The sequence below is a fragment of the Saccopteryx leptura genome, chromosome 13, assembly GCF_036850995.1.
Source record: "Saccopteryx leptura isolate mSacLep1 chromosome 13, mSacLep1_pri_phased_curated, whole genome shotgun sequence".
Lineage (NCBI taxonomy): Eukaryota > Metazoa > Chordata > Mammalia > Chiroptera > Emballonuridae > Saccopteryx > Saccopteryx leptura.
The window spans coordinates 26,233,246-26,250,805 of NC_089515.1; the positions used below are offsets into that span (position 1 = coordinate 26,233,246).

At 45.0% G+C, this 17,560-nt stretch overlaps 1 protein-coding gene across 5 annotated transcripts in view; it reads right to left on the reverse strand.

The window, feature by feature from the left end:
* BTRC (beta-transducin repeat containing E3 ubiquitin protein ligase) overlaps window positions 1-13,966 on the reverse strand; it is a 213,284-nt gene extending 199,318 nt beyond the window's left edge. For 4 of the 5 annotated variants that reach the window (XM_066355951.1, XM_066355950.1, XM_066355949.1 and 1 more), the window contains exon 1: window positions 13,825-13,966. In XM_066355951.1, the coding sequence (XP_066212048.1) occupies window positions 13,825-13,872 (48 nt within the window). In that variant the 5' untranslated portion in view covers window positions 13,873-13,966. Of the gene's footprint in view, window positions 1-13,438; window positions 13,496-13,824 lie in introns of those variants that run through there. The other variant, XM_066355948.1, reaches the window with a different exon arrangement.
* Window positions 13,967-17,560: the final 3,594 nt, after the last annotated feature.

Genomic DNA, 17,560 nt, shown 5'->3' on the forward strand with positions numbered 1-17,560 from the left:
GAAAAATACAAAAAAATACAAAAAAAAAAAAGACAATAGAAATGTGAAATCTGCACCAAATAAAAGGAAAATCCTCCCAATTTCTGTAGGATGATGTGGTGGCAGCATGCACGCATGCGCAGATGATGACGTAATGCTGTGCATACAGCAGAGCAGCCCACAGCCATGCCAGTCGAGATGTGGACGGTACAGAGGAAAGTTCAGTGTGTTCTGTGGCTCGCTAAATTCGAATCCGTGACCAAAGTGCAACGTGAATATCGGCGTGTTTATAACGAAGCGCCACCACATAGGAATAACATTACTTGGTGGGATAAGCAGTTGAAGGAAACCAGCAGTTCGGTGGAGAAACCCCACTCTGGTAGGCCATCAGTCAGTGACGAGTCTGTAGAGGTTATACGGAATAGCTACCTAAGGAGCCCTTAAAAAATCTGTGCATGAGCCCACACTGAACTGCACTGAACAGGTATGAAACTGGGAGAGTTTTCTTTTTATTTGGTGCAGACTTCACATTTCTATCATCTTTTGTTGCTTTCCTGTGACCGGTCAAAAGTGCACCATGACTTGACGGACACACTGTAGTTTGAAATAGCCTGACAGCTGGTTGCACAGTGGATAGAGCTTTGACATGGGACACTAAGGTCCCCAGTTTGAAACTGCAAGGTTGTCAGTTTGAGTGCAGGCTTCTTGGCTTGAGCAAGGGCTCACCAGTTTGAGCATAGGTCACTGGCTTGAGCGTGGGATCACCAACATGATCCCAAGGTCACTGGTTTGAGCGCAATGGTTGCTGGCTTGAAGCCTAGAGTCGCTGGCTTGAGCTCCCTGCTCCAGGCACATATGCGAAGCAGTCAAGGCACAACTAAAATGAAGCAACTACAAGTTAATGCTTCTCACTCTCTTTCTCTCCTCTCTCTATAAAAAGAAAAAAATTTGAAATACTTCCTATAATCTAACAATACACAAATAACCATATTAACAGTTTAGTTTCATGTAGTGCTTCCTGAGCACAAGGAGTTAGCATCTGTGCAGCAAAAACACTACCTACGTGCTACGATTCCTGGATGTCTGTCTTCATGACTTTTCAGTGAAAGTCTGAAAGTCCCCAAGACATCTGAAAATATAAGCCCATACCTGCAGCCTTTAGTTTAGGTGCCCAGAAGGGACAGAAGCACTCTAAACCTGCTACCAAAGGAGTTGTTAAGGAATTATGTATGCCTTGATTCAAATTCTGTTACATTTCAAATTGTTACAAATGCCATGGAAATAACATCAATCCTATCTTTCCCAAGGAAAGAAGAATAGCATTGTGATATTAATGAACTTTTTCAGGGCACCACTGTATATTAAAGTTAAGATTCTATTAAAAAGAATCCTGGCCCTGGCCGGTTGGCTCAGTGGTAGAGCGTCGGCCTGGCGTGTGGGGGACCCGGGTTCGATTCCCGGTCAGGGCACATAGGAGAAGCGCCCATTTGCTTCTCCACCCCCACCCCCTCCTTCCTCTCTGTCTCTCTCTTCCCCTCCTGCAGCCAAGGCTCCATTGGAGCAAGGATGGCCCGGGCGCTGGGGATGGCTCCTTGGCCTCTGCCCCAGGCGCTAGAGTGGCTCTGGTCACAGCAGAGTGATGCCCCGAGGGGCAGAGCATCGCCCCCTGGTGGGCAGAGCATCGCCCCTGGTGGGCGTGCCGGGTGGATCCTGGTTGGGCGCATGCGGGAGTCTGACCATCTCTCCCCGTTTCCAGCTTCAGAAAAATACAAAAAATAAATAAATAAATAAAAATAAAGTTAAGATTCTGCCTGACCGGGTAGTGACGCAGTGGATAGAGCGTCGGACTGGGACGTGGAGGACCCAGGTTCGAGACCCCAAGGTTGCCAGCTTGAGCGTGGGCTCATCTGGTTTGAGCAAAGCTCACCAGCTTGGACCCAAGGTCGCTGGCTCGAGCAAGTGGTTACTCGGTCTGCTGAAGGCCCATGGTCAAGGCACATGTGAGAAAGCAATCACTGAACAACTAAGGTGTCTCAACGAAAAACTAATGATTGATGCTTCTCATCACTCTCCATTCCTGTCTGTCTTTCTCTATCTATCCCTCTCTCTGACTCTCTCTCTGTCTCTGTAAAAAAAATAAAATAAAGTTAAGATTCTTATTTATTTATGAGTTTTTTTCCTCTCACATAACATGATGCAAAGATAACTGCTGTATTAAATTGTGATTCTGGAAGTATCCAACCAACAGGTGTTGTTCAGTAACCAAAATGAGAAAAGATAGTGCCAACAATAGAAAGTAGGATAAAAGCACAACAGTTATCATAGTAAGCATTTTATAAATCTTCTATAAATCAATGTACTAGATCAGTGGTCCACAACCGTTTTTGGGCCACGGACCGGTTTAATGTCAGAAAATATTTTCCCGGACCAGCCTTTAGGGTGCGACGGATAAATGTATCACGTGACCGAGACAAGCGCCAAGAGTGAGTCTTAGACGGATGTAACAGAGGGAATCTGGTCATTTTTTAAAAATAAAACATCGTTCAGCCCTGGCCGGTTGGCTCAGTGGTAGAGCGTCGGCCTGGCGTGCAGAAGTCCCGGGTTCGAGTCCCGGCCAGGGCACACAGGAGAAGCGCCCATCTGCTTCTCCACCCCTCCCCCTCTCCTTCCTCTCTGTCTCTCTCTTCCTCTCCCGCAGCCGAGGCTCCATTGGAGCAAAGATGGCCCGGGCGCTGGGGATGGCTCCTTGGCCTCTGCCCCAAGCACTGGAGTGGCTCTGGTGGCGGCAGAGCAACGCTCCCGAGGGGCAGAGCGTCGCCCCCTGGTGGGTGTGCCGGGTGTATCCCGGTCGGGCGCATGCGGGAGTCTGTCTGACTGTCTCTCCCCATTTCTAGCTTCAGAAAAATAAAAAACAAAAAAAAAAAAAAACACAAAAATAAAACATCGTTCAGACTTAAATATAAATAAAACGGAAATAATGTAAGTTATTTATTCTTTCTCTGCAGACGGGTACCAAATGGCCCACAGACTGGTACTGGTTCGCAGCCCGGGGGTTGGGGACCACTGTACTAGATTATTATATTTTATTATCACTGTAGTAGATTATTATGCAAGTTCTTCCCTCCTCCACTCCACTCCGCTCCTTCTATGGGCAAAGTATATGTTCCTGCCCCTTGACTTTGTGCTTGACCATGTGACTTGGTTAATGGATTATTAGAAGGCAGGACACAACCAGTGATTAAAAGGCACTTGAGCCTGACCAGGCGGTGGTGCAGTGGATAGAGCGTTAGACTGGGATGCCGAGGACCCAGGTTCAAGACCCCGAGGTCGCCAGCTTAAGCGCGGGCTCATCTGGTTTGAGCAAAAAGCTCACCAGCTTGGACCCAAGGTCACTGGCTCCAGCAAGGGGTTACTCAGTCTGCTGAAGGCCCGCAATCAAGGCACATATGAGAAAGCAATCAATGAACAACTAAGGTGTTGCAACGCACAATGAAAAACTAATGATTGATGCTTCTCATCTCTCCGTTCCTGTCTGTCTGTCCCTGTCTATCCCTCTCTCTCTCTCTCTCTGTCTCTGAAAAAAATAAAAAAAATAAAAATTAAAAAAAAGGCACTTGAATTGGATTTTCTTTGCTGTAGCTATGAAAAGAGATTTGCTAGGGAAGTCACTGCCTCTTTAGTCTGACTCCTGAGTAAGCAGCCAAGTCCAGAGACACACAACTAAGCCTAGTTTATATCACCCAATACCTGGCAAATCCACATATTTATACAAATAAATATCTTCTGTTGTATGACATATTTTGTGCTTCTTTATTACATAGCAATAGATATTTGATGCAATGATACTGTGACAATGTAAAGTCTTATTCCACTTCCTCAGTAATTCAAATGAACAGAAAATCTATACATAATTCTAGATGGTAACTCTTCCGCTCCAGCCATTATCTAAGGCTTCTTGCTAGGAGGGTGACCTTCTGCAAATTATTTAACCTCTCTGGAATCAGTCTTCTCATCTGAAAAATGGGAGTAACAATAGTACTGAATCTATCTTACAGAATTATTGGGGGATTAAATGAAATAATATGTAATAAAGATCAGTACATTTAGAACAGCACACAGTAAACACTAAACAAATGATAGCTGTTAGCTATTTATAGTTTACTATATTTAAAAAATAAATAAAAACACAACTCTCCCACTTGTACTATGGTTATCTTGTTACTGACACAGAGTCACGTCAGGTCAGAAGCCCAGTAATAGAAAGGCAAGTATACCCAAAGGGAGAGCCAGAACTCAGGAAGGAGCAAGACCTCAGAAAGAAATTCCAGCTCAAAAGTATTATTTTAGGCAGACAGGAATTCTCCCCCAGCTCCATGGCTTCTGTGGCCTTGCTCTTCACATCCCACCTTGGCCACTTATGAAGACAATCCAGAAAGTTAAATGGTAGTACCCCAGAGAACAAATCATATTCTTAGTTCAACACTATTCTTAATATCTAGTCCATTATTATCTGAGTGTTTGATAAAATGTTCTAGCTGTCTCAACTGGGCTTTGGGAAATAAAGGAAATGATCCCAAGATTCCCCAAGGACAAGGTGAATATTGTGGAATACCAGCTAAAACTGTAAGATCTGGTAAACTTTTCCTACAGAGATATTTTGCCCCCTCCATTGCAAATTTTAGGATGCTGGGATTGATTAATTAAGGAGTTTTCTGCCTGACCTGTGGTGGCGCAGTGGATAAAGCGTCAACCTGGAAATGCTGAGGTCACCGGTTCGAAACTCTGGGCTTGCCTGGTCAAGGCACATATGGGAGTTGATGCTTCCAGCTCCTCCCTCCCTTCTCTCTCTCTGTCTCTCCCTCTCCTCTCTAAAATGAATAAATAAAAAATTTAAAAAAAAAAAAAAAAAAAGAAGTTTCCTGCCCTGGCTGGTTGGCTTAGTGGTAGAGTATCAGCCTAGCGTGTGGAAGTCCCAGGTTCGATTTCCGGCCAGGACACACAGGAGAAGAGCCCATCTGCTTCTCCACCCTTCCACCTCTCCTCCTCTCCTTCCTCTCTTTCTCTCTCTTCCCTCCAGCAGACAAGGCTCCATTAGGGCAAAGCTGGCCCAGGTGCTGAGGACGGCTCCATGGCCTCTGCCTCAGGTGCTAGAATGGCTCCAGTTATAATGGAGCAACACTCCAGATGGGCAGAGCATCACCCCATGGTGGACATGCCAGGTGGATCCCCGTCAGGCACATGTGGGAGTCTGTCTGACTGCCTCCCCACTTCTAACTTAGGAAAAATATAAAAATACTAAAAATACAAAAAAAAAGTTTTCTTTATAGTGACCAAGTTGTTAAACTTTGGTAAAAATTTTCTATTTCATCCTCAATGAATTCTGATCATACACATTTATTTAGAAGATGCATCTCTGTGCTATATTATAGTATTGCTAGAAAGTAGATGGGATTTTAAACTATTTTAACTCCACAAAAATTCTTTTTTCTTTCTTCATTCACATTTTTTTAATTATAATGCTTACCATAATACATATGTATCTATAAATAACCAAGATCTTGGCCCATGGAGCTCTGAAAGGGAAAAATGGTTTCTTTTTTTTTTTTTACAGAGACAGGGAGTGAGTCAGAGACAGGGACAGACAGACAGGAATGGAGAGAAATGAGAAGCATCAATCATTAGTTTTCCACTGCACGTTACAACACCTTAGTTGTTCATTGATTGCTTTCTCATATGTGCCTTGACCGTGGGCCTTCAGCAGACCAAGTAACCCCTTGCTGGAGCCAGTGACCTTGGGTTCAAGCTGGTGAGCTTTTGCTCAAACCAGATGAGCCTGCGCTCAAGCTCGCAACCTCGGGATCTCGAACCTGGGTCCTCTGCATCCCAGTCTGATGCTCTATCCACTGCGCCACCGCCTGGTCAGGTGAAAAATGGTTTCTGTTGTCCTTCCTGCTTAGATAACCCTTCCTGTCCTGGTCGAACCCACTGTATTGACTCCCCACTGGCGGACATTTCCTATGAGGGTTTCAGAGAATCTTTAAAAATATATTTTATTTAGTGTCAATATTTATTAAGAGTTCCTACTTCTATTCTAAATAGGTAACTATAAATAAAAGCCAAAACATGAAGATGAAATGAAGGCCTGCTGCAGGATGGGGTGACAGGGTGCCCTAGACTGTGAGCATTTGCTCTGCCGCATGAGTTAAGTTCAGCAAGCAATTATTCAGTGCCTGCTGTATGCCAGGAGTCATGATGGCTTCTGGGGGATCAAAGGTAAATAAATTCTGCACCTTCCCTGACATCAGGGCATGTGGTGGGGGTCCAACAAGAAATAATCAAGGTAAAAGCTGTGATGAGGAAGCTCTGAGTTGGAAAAGGACATTGCAGAGCATGGGTGGTCTGAGCTGAGCCAAAAGCTGGGTGGGGGAAGGCTGGGGATCACACTGTGAGTGGCCTGACCTTATTCGGGAGCCATAGGACTATAGCCTGGGGAGGTTCTTCAAAGGCCGTGAGGATGGGTTGGTGTTAGAATGACTGGTTGGGGGCTGTCACCAGATTTTGGTGAGTGGATGAGGGTCAGCCTAGGGCACAATAGAGGAAAAAATGATGAGTTGCTGAGGGTCAGAGTGATTGTGAAAAAAAATAGATAAATAAGTAATCTTGTATAGTGTCTTGTCTCCCTTTATTTATTTATTTTTTTTGTATTTTTCTGAAGCTGGAAATGGAAGGCAGGCAGACAGACTCCCGCATGCGCCCGACCGGGATCCACCCGGCATGCCCACCAGGGGGCATCGCTCTGTTGCAATCAGAGCCATTCTAGCACCTGAGGCAGAGGCCACAGAGCCATCCTCAGTGCCCGGGCAAACTTTGCTCCAGTGGAGCCTTGGCTGCGGGAGGGGAAGAGAGAGACAGAGAGAAAGGAGAGGGGGAGGGGTGGAGAAACAGATGGGCGCTTCTCCTGTGTGCCCTGGCCGGGAATCGAACCCGGGACTCCTGCACACCAGGCCGACGCTCTACCACTGAGCCAACCGGCCAGGGCCTCCCTTTATTTAACAAGGGAAAAATTCTTATCTGCTTCCTTTAAGGAGTTAAACAGTATACAAATGATACAGAATAACAAGTAGTCTCTTGAAAGTCCATTTTCTAAGTTAGCAATAAAAATTTTCTGACAGCCTTTCAAGGTAGAAAAATTGTTACTGACAGTTACTATAATTCACTTCCAATAATTTATTATTCCAGTAATTATTATTCCAGACACAAATCAAGAAAATTAGCACAAAATCACTAATTTGAAATCTCATACCCAACTACCAATATAAGAATATACAGAAAAGAAACAAAGGCTAACTTAAATTGGGAACAGGTATGAGATACATAGAAACTGACAACTTAAACTGTGAACTAGTTTCAAATGTTCATCCAAACAGCTGGCATTAATCTCACTGATATAAAGAAATGTCCATCAGACTGAAAAAAATCTATTTCTTTTTTAAAAATTTTTTTAATGTTTATTTTATTGATTTTAGAGAGAGAGAGAGAGAGAGATATGACAGGAACATTGATCTGTTCCTGTATGTGCCCTGACCAGGGATCGAACTGACAACCTCTGTGCTTCAGCACAATGCTCTAGCCAACCATCTAAGTATTTATTTTTAATGCAATTTCTTCCTTTTAGACACATACACTGCTCAAGCAAATAAAATAAATTTACTAAATCACATTGATTCACCCATTATCTCTACAGTAACATTAAGGCAACTCATGCAGGAGATCACATCAGTTCCTTAAGATGTTAACCTCGGCCCTGGCCGGTTGGCTCAGTGGCAGAGCGTCAGACTGGTGTGCAGGAGTCCTGGGTTCGATTCCAGGCCAGGGCACACAGGAGAAGCACCCATCTGTTTCTCCACCCCTCCCCCTCTCCTTCCTCTCTGTCTCTCTCTTTCCCTCCCACAGCCAAGGCTCCATTGGAGCAAAGTTGGCCCAGGCGCTGGGGATGGCTCTGTGGCCTCTGCCTCAGGAGCTAGAATGGCTCTGGTTGCAACAGAGCAATGCCCCAGATGGGCAGAGCATTGCCCCCTGGTGGGCATGCTGGGTGGATCCCGGTCGGGTGCATGCAGGAGTCTGTATGACTGCCTCCCTGTTTCCAACTTCAGAAAAATACAAAAAAAAAAAATCTTAACTTCTGAAAAGAGATGCCTCCAAAACATTCCTAGTGTTAGAACGTGGATATAACCCACAAATTTGGCTGATCCCATTTGCATGCTTAGCCTGAACATCCCATTCAAATAGCATCTATGGTAGTCTCAAAAGAGCACCCCCCTGCCTGACCAGGCGGTGGCGCAGTGGATAGAGCATTGGACTGGGATGCAGAGAACCCAGGTTCAAGACCCTGGGGTCGCCAGCTTGAGCACGGGCTCATCTGGTTTGAGCAAGGCTCACCAGCTTGAGCCCAGGGTCTCTGGCTTGAGCAAGGGGTTGCTCACTCTGCTGTAGCCCCCTGGTCAAGGCACATATGAGAAAGCAATCAATGAACAACTAAGGTGTCACAACAAAAAACTGGTGATTGATGCTTCTCATCTCTCTCCATTCCTGTCTGTCTGTCTCTATCTATCCCTCTCTCTGACTCTCTGTCCCTGTTAAAAAAAGAAAGAAAGAAAAAAAAAAAAGAATACCCCAACCCAAGTAATAGTTTATGCATGTCACTCTTCATGTTTATAGGTAGAGATTATTTCCCCTTACTCTGACCAACAGTGACATTCTCGGACTTTCAAACCAAGGATTTAAGAGGATTGGCTCACTGGTTTCTATCTCCTGTCTCCTGGAATGCCCCTTCTTAGAACCTATGCACCATGTTTTAAGGAAATCCAAAGGCAATGTAGACAGTGGAGGCCCACATAAAGGAGATGTAAAGGCTTTTAGAGCCAGCTGAACCCTCAGCCAGTGGCCAGGCATGTTAGTGTGGCCATTTTGAACATTCTAGCCATGCTGGCACCCCAGACAACACCAAGTGAAGCAGGAAACCTATCAGTCAACCACAAGTTTGAGGGGAAAAAATTGGGTTTTTCTAAGATATCAAATTTTGGAGCAGTTCGTTACACAGCAAGTTACCTTTTACACTGTTTCCTTATCTATCAACTATATTAAAAATTCTTTTACATGCCCTTACCTACATATGTAATCCAAGTTTCAAATGCCTCCCCAGCTCTAAGATTCTGGGACTAGCTTATCTATCCATTTTAATAAACTTAAAAATTCATCCCTAAACTTGTCTTTCCATCCTCGCATATATTTTTTTAAATATATATATCTCCTTATAAAATGGTGCCTAGTAGCCTGACCTGTGGTGGCGCAGTGGATCAAGCGTTGACCTGGAACGCTGAGGTCGCCAGTTCAAAACTCTGGGCTTGCCTAGTCAAGGCACATATGGGAATTGATGCTTCCTGCTCCTCCCCCTGTTCTATCTCTTTCCTCTCTCTCTCTCTTCTCTAATAAAAATGAATAAATAAAATCTAAAAAATATATACATTTAAAAAAAATAAAAAATAAAATGGTGCCTACATTCCTTCAATTGTTTTCATTTTTCTTAGGTCCTCTTCCAGTTCCCATTTATCTTTTCTGAGGAATTATAATTTTGTTGGCCAAGAAGTATTAGGAAAGGTCCTTGAGGAGGACCTGCTAAAGCTGAATGAGAGATATTAGCATATAAGTCATTTAATGTAAACTATTGCTTTAATATCATTTGTTTCTATCAATAGAAGTTAAACTATTCCTCACAGGTATTCAAGGGTAAACTTTCAGTCTAGATCAGGGGTCCCCAAACTACAGCCCGCGGGCCACATGCAGCCCCCTGAGGCCATTTATCAGCCTCTGCCGCACTTCCGGAAGAGGCACCTCTTTCATTGGTGGTCAGTGAGAGGAGCATAGTTCCCATTGAAATACTGGTCAGTTTGTTGATTTAAATTTACTTGTTCTTTATTTTAAATATTGTATTTGTTCCCGTTTTGTTTTTTTACTTTAAAATAAGATATGTGCAGTGTGCATAGGGATTTGTTCATAGTTTTTTTTTATAGTCCGGCCCTCCAACGGTCTGAGGGACAGTGAACTGGCCCCCTGTGTAAAAAGTTTGGGGACCCCTGGTCTAGATCATGTATAAATTATGATCAATTCTGAATTAGCAGTCTCATTAATAAGATTTTATTGTAGCCCTGGCCAGATAGTTCGGTTGGTAGAGCGTTGTCCCAAAGTGCAGAGGTTGCAGGTTCAATCCTCAGTCAGGGCACACACAGAATCAGATGTTTGTGTGTGTGTCTCCCTCTCTCCCTGCGTTTCTTTCCAAAATCAATAAATAAAAAAAATATTTAAAGATTTCAGGCCCTGGCCCATTGGTTCAGTGGTAGAGCATCAGCCTGGCATGTGGATGTCTCAGGTTTGATTCTCAGTCAGGGTACACAGGAGAAGCGACCATCTGCTTCTCCATCCCTTCCGCTCCCCCCCCCCTCTCTTTTACTCTTTCCCTCCTGCAGCCATGGCTCATCTGATTTGAGCAGGTCAGCCCCAGGCGCTGAGGATAGCTGTGTGGAGCCTCTACCCAGGTGCTAAAAATAGCTCAGTTGAGAGCATGGCCCCAGATGGGCAGAGTATCCACCTCAGACAAGTGTTGCCGGGTGGATCCTGCTCAGGGCATATGCAGGAGTCTGTCTATCTCTCTTCCTCTCACTTGGCAAAAGAAGAAAAAAAATATTTTATTGTAAAATTCCTAATTGAAGCACTACATTAATGTGGTAATGAGCAAAATTCATAAAAAAGGAAAAGCCACTTCATGTTGGCATTTTAAACAAATTACATTTTCTAAATTTTTCTTTTTACTTATTAATTTGAGAGAGAGCAAGAAAGAGAGAGAAACATTAATTTACTGTTCCACTTATTTATGCATTCATTGGTTAATTCTCGTGTGTGCCCTGACCCAGACACTCACAATCTTGACATGTTGGAACGACGCTAACCAACTAAGTACCTGACCAGGGCACAAATTACATTTTCTTAAACTATGGAAATGAGGGCATCCATACAAAAATTGTGATTCATAATTAACAACTGAGGAAAGAGTAAGGTCAAAACAAGGCCAAATACTATACAAAATTTTCAATATGATTAAAAGGATAGCCTTCCATGTGTACTATGCACTAATCACTGATGCCAACACAAATAAAATATCTTCCTATCTCAAAACTTACTCTGGCCTGACCAGGCGGTGGCGCAGTGGATAGAGCGTCGGACTGGGATGCGGAGGACCCAGGTTCGAGATCCCGAAGTCACCAGCTTGAGCGCAGGCTCATTTGGTTTGAGCAAAGCTCACCAGCTTGGACCCAAGGTTGCTGGCTCGAGCAAGGGGTTACTTCGTCTCCTGTAGCACCCCCCCGCCCCCCGTCAAGGCACATATGAGAAAGCAATCAATAAACAACTAAGGTATCACAACAAAAAACTAATAATTGATGCTTCTCATCTCTCTCCGTTCCTGTCTGTCTGTCCCTATCTATCCCTCTCTCTGACTCTCTCTGTCTCTATATATATAAAAAAAACTTACTCTGAGTAAAGAGACATATTATAGCAGTGTAAGTAGAACCACAGGCAAGTTGTGACTTACATTCATAACAATATGACTATGATTGAGCTGAAAAACAATACCAAATCTCTAATTCTCCATTCTCTGCTTCAGTTATTAAGGTGTCATTCTTGATGACCCTTTTCCAGTTGGCCTTTTCTCAAACAGCAGTTAAAATAGCAGGAAAAGTAAAAAATGAAAGTAACTAAAGTAAAAATTGGTTTCTCTTTGTAGTAAGTGACTCAACATCTAATAATGTGTGATGCTCTAAAAGCTGCAAACCACTCCATGGCCATCTCCAGGTCCACTTTAACTCAATCAGGAGACCATTATCGATACATAACTCACTGGTACAAAGCTGAGATCAAGTAGCTGAAAATGTTCCCAGGCTGAGGTCTGAATGGGAGTAAAGATGATCTCATAACATCTCTTTATGATCTGTAAATCACACTATTCCATAAATCTGACACAAGTGTCAAGATTAGGATTAAGTCAAACTCTAAATAGGAAAACAAAAATAAGCAGCTGCTACTTCTCTAACTTCAATCTAGAAGCTGGCTGTAGGTATAAAGCAACTTCCTCTTCTAAAGACCAAAAAATTTCAAAGTCTTGTCTTGCTATTTTAGAATTTCGACATTGGGAAGGAATTCAAGAACCTTCTTCAAAATGGTACTTTGTTCATGATACACTCAAACTTTAGTTAGGTGTTTTTGAAAGTACTGATACAAAATAAATAAAGTTTTAGTAAATTTGACCAGTCTCTGAAAATATATTCCTGTAAATAAGATTATTTAAAGCCTAAATTCAATTAGCTTAGTGTCCATGTTTATTTGAATATGTTTTGATATTTCAAGCAAAGACACAACATAACAAATAACAAAGAAGTAAAATTTGGAGTGACAGGTTATAATTACTTTTGAAAAAGCAAGACTTGACTGCAAATAATATCAATATGCCTAAGGCCACCTGTTAAAATGGAAGCCTATACATCCCATTATTCTTTAGCTGTAATCACAAAGTCTGGTTTTACACCTAGGATATACAAGAAGCATCAGATTAAAAGCATCAAATTTCACTCTATACAAAATTGCCAAACATAAGCATAGAAGAAAAGCATGATAAAAAGTTAACAAACTAGGCTCCACAAAATTCAATGCAAACCCATATACTGCTTTCAACCTAACAAGTAACCACCAATTCTGACATCTCCCAACTACCTACATTCCCCCTTGTATCTCCTGACTTTCTCCACTGATCTCATCACTTCTCGTGGATCTTGTGATTCTAATCTCCACGGCCTTTCCTTTCCCAGAAAGTGATACAGGACCTGGCCCCTACATTACACTGTCTCTGTAATTTAGCACTGACTTTTGTTTTGTTTTACCTTATTAGGTATTAATTTTACCCCCAGCCTCCTGTACCCAGGTTTACCTGATCAGTTCAACCTCATCCTTACTACAATATCTAGTCTCTCCTTTCAAAGTAAAGTCTGTGTCCCCTTTTCTGACATTTGTAATTCTGGCTCATAGTCAACACCCTCCTCCTTTTCCAGAGACTGCAGTCATCATAGCCCGAAGGTCCCCGTCACCAGTCCTTATCTTCCTAAGTAAGGCCTCTTTCATTCCAGAGTTTGCCAACATTAGTTTGGCCAACCTGGGATTTTACCCTAAAGGCAAAAGCTATCTCCATCCTCTTTATTCTACCCAACTACAAGTCTCCCACCAGCCCTGGCTTTCCTCCACCCTTACAGCTATCTGCATCCAGCTCTGCCTGTCCCCCTCCCTCTAACATCTTTCCTCCCACTATCCCGTGCTCCCTTTCCCCACTCTTGAATGCACCTCTCCTCCCGGGCCTTACCCGTAACCCTGACCCTGGGAAGGCTTCGCCAGCGACCTCACTGCGTCTCTCCTCCGGGCTTCCTCCGTTCTTCAGTAACTGTCCCCACGCCCCTTTCCCTCCAGGGCCCCGCGCGCCGCCCAGAGCCCCCTCCCGGATTAAGCTCCCGCTGTCACTTGGTCTCTCATCCACAAGATGGCGGAGCTGCTGCCCCCACCCCCGGGTCCTCTCCGCTGCCCACTCCCGCCTCCCTGGGGCTCCGGTCCCGTCGCTTCAGCAGCCCCGGCCGCTGACCTCGGCCCAGAGTTCCTCTGCCCCCTCCTCCGGCGGCCCCGCGGCCCAGGGCCGAGGCTCAGCGACGCCACCAACGCCACAGCCTCCACCGTTCCCCTGCACCTTCTGCTCACCATAAACTTGAGCGCTTTTTCCTGCAGCACCGCCTCAGCCGGGTCCATAATCACCGAGGGCCACTGGGTCTGCACTCCACCGGGGCCGCCCCCTTGGTGCCAGACCGCAGCCAACGCAGCGCCCGGATCCCGCCTCCTCTTCCTCCCCCCCCGCCCTCTCTTACCTCTCAGGCACCGGCAGGAGGGCGCGGGAGGCTGCCTGTGTCGAGCGCGTGCGTGATCCTGCTGGCTCACTGGATTTGTAGTTCCGGAGCTTCCCGCAGCAGAACGTGAAGCCACACAGCGAACTGCAACTCCCGCGGTTCACTTCGGCAGGGTCGCGGTGGCCGACAAGCCAAATCTACACATCTCGCCTTTCAAGTAGAGAAAATCAGCTGATGGGAATCGTAGTTTACAGCTTTTACGGGCTGGAAAACGGTGGGGGCATTGATGTCTCCGTGGTTACCGAGCGACGCCAGTGGCACTTGCCTGGTATTTGATATAAAGATGGCACCCAGTGCCTCACCTGTAGCCCAAATAGTGAAAAAAGCTGTGAAAGGATTTAGAGTTCCTAGGACCTAGCTTACTGTGGTTTTAGATAACTGGATACCCCTAGATTTCATAAATCTGATGTCTGCAGGATGAATTTCGACGCAGAGGTGCTGGCCTATGATTGCCTGGCGGCACTTTACAGACCAATGCAGAATTTCAGAGTCCTCCTCCCCATATTTCTCCTGAAGGCTTTGTTTTCCCCTACAGCAAGTCAGGGCCTGAAACAACTCGGTTTCAATAATTCTTGGGTGCTTAGCATGCAAAAAGTTGGCCTGCTACTGCTAACCCTGAGATGTAAGCCCTGCATTAAGCGTCCAACAAGTACTTATCAAAGTTCTTCAGTCGTGAAATAGAATGGCCATCCAGCAAATAAGGCATGTTAAGTATGTAGTCTAGCTTTGAAAGGAACAGTACAAATTTATTTTGGAAATTGGGTCGATCTTAGATGGAAAAATACTAGAGTTGGGCTATAAAGTATTAGGCTTGTACAAAATGCCTGAATTTTAAAAATAAGCAACTTGGGGAAATGCCTTTTTACTTATTAGAAAAATTTCCAGTGTAAATGGTTTTATTTGTTCATTCAACAACAGTAATCACATAACTGTGTGCAGACATCATCCCAAGAAACAGGATTCATTAGTAAACATGCTATCATGGAGTCTTATGGAGTCTACATTTCTAGTATGGTGATACTTTGTAATAGTAAGTCATCATCCCTCTGTTCACAGAACTCAGCACAATACCTAATACATAATAAGCTTTCAGTTGATAAAAAGTTTACGCTTGAGCCTGACCAAGTGGTGGCACAGTGGGTTAGAGCATTGGCCTGGGATGATGAGGAGCCAAGCTTGAACCCTGAGGTCACCAGCTTGAGCATGGGCTCATCTGGCTTGAGCACTGGCTCACTAGCTTGATTGTGTGGTCTCTGGCTTGAGTGTGGCATCATAGATATGACCCTATGGTCACTGGCTTGAGCCCAGGGTCACTGGATTGAGCAAGGGGTTATTGGCTTGGCTGGAGCCCCCTGGTCAAGGCATATACACTGCTCACAAAAATTAGGGGATATTTCAAAATGAATTTAAAGTGATAAAAAAAAAAGAAGTATTTTATTTTTTATTAAACAAGAACATCAGAAAAGGAAACAACTCAAAGTTGTTTGATTATGCAAATGAGATGCAAAACCAACTTTTATTTCATTGGTGAAAATGCACTATACAAAAGGCTGAAAGTACTAGAGTATCTACCTGTTCTCTGATCTTGAAAGTACATATCTTGCGATTTCCCAGCCCTTGCAATGCCCCTGCAACACGATTCGCCCAAATGCAAAGCCTGGAGAGCCAGAGGACATCTTGAAGTTGGTCAAACACAGACAACAGTGGCAACAGCACTTGGAAAATCCCAAAGCATGATTAGCAGACTGTGGAATCGTTTTCAAGAAACTGGCACAGCCTGACCAGGCGGTGGTGCAGTGGATAGAGCGTCGGTTGGACTGGGATGCCAAGGACCCAGGTTCAAGACCCCGAGGTCACCAGCTTGAGCACGGGCTCATCTGGTTTGAGAAAAAGCTCACCAGCTTGGACCCAAGGTCGCTGGCTTGAGCAAGGGGTTACTCAGGCTGCTGAAGGCCTGCGGTCAAGGCGCATATGAGAAAGCAATCAATGAACAAATAAGGTGTCGCGATGTGCAATGAAAAACTAGTGATTGATGCTTCTCATCTCTCTGTTTCTGTCTGTCCCTGTCTGACTCTCTCTGTCTCTGTAAAAAAAAAGAGAGAGAGAGAGAGAGACTGGCACAGTATGAAGAAGACAAAGGCAGGGTTGCCTATCTGCCACAACAGCAAGAGGTGACTGCTACCTGACCTTATTGGCAAGAAGAAACAGGCACAGCAATACAACAGAGCTGCGGGGACAGTTTCTTGCTGCCACTAGATGATGGATATGCACCCAGACCATCCGAAATTGGCTCCATCGTGTTGGACTGCATGCCTGGCGACCAATGCTATGCATTACGTTATCTGCTGAGCACTGTAGAACCCGTAGAAGGTGGGCTGATGAGCGTTGTCATTGGACCTGTGATGAGTGGTCATCTGTCCTCTTCTCTGATGAGTCCTGGTTCAGTCTACAGCTTGACAATCGTTGTGTCCTGATGTGGCATGAATGAGGAACATGGGAGAATCCACATTTCATTTGAGAAATGGACTCCTTTGGTGGTGGTGGAATCATGGTGTGGGTTGGCATCAGCACTGGTGATCATACCAACCTCCACATCATCAGAAATGGATCACTGACTGCTGTCAGATATCGAGATGAGGTCCTACATCCTAAGGTGGTACTCCAATGCTGGAGCAGTTGGAAACAACTTTCTTTTCATAGACGATAATGCAAGGCCCCACCCTGTACCTGTACATCTCATCAACAACATGCTTCAGGAGGCAGGAATCAAACACATGGACTGGCCTTCACATTCTCCAGACCTGAATCCCATTGAACATACTTGGGAAGCACTGGGAAGACATCTGGTAAACTGTTCAATGCTTCCCACAACACTTCTTGAGCTGGAAGTTACCTTGGAGCAAGAGTGGCAGAGGATGCCTGACCAGGTGGTGGCACAGTGGATAGAGCGTCGGACTGGGATGCATAGCACCCAGGTTCGAGACCCCGAGGTCGCCAGCTTGAGTGCAGGCTCATCTGGCTTGAGCAAAAAGCCCACCAGCTTGAACCCAAGGTTGCTGGCTCCAGCAAGGGGTCACTTGGTCTGCTGAAGGCCCGCGGTCAAGGCACATATGAGAAAGCAATCAATGAACAACTAAGGTGTTGCAACGCGCAATGAAAAACTAATGATTGATGCTTCTCATCTCTCCGTTTCTGTCTGTCCCTGTCTGACTCTCTCTGTCTCTGTAAAAAATAAAAAAATTTTTTTTAAAAAAAGGCCCTGGCTGGTTGGCTCAGTGGTAGAGCATCGGCCTGGTGTGCAGAAGTCCCAAAGTCCTGGGTTCGATTCCCGGCCAGGGCACACAGGAGAAGCGCCCATCTGCTTCTCCACCCCTCCCCCTCTCCTTCCTCTCTGTCTCTCTCTTCCCCTCCCGCAGCCGAGGCTCCACTGGAGCAAAGATGGCCCGGGCGCTGGGGATGGCTCCTCGGCCTCTGCCCCAGGCGCTAGAGTGGCTCTGGTCGCAACAAAGCGATGCCCCAGAGGGGCAGAGCAT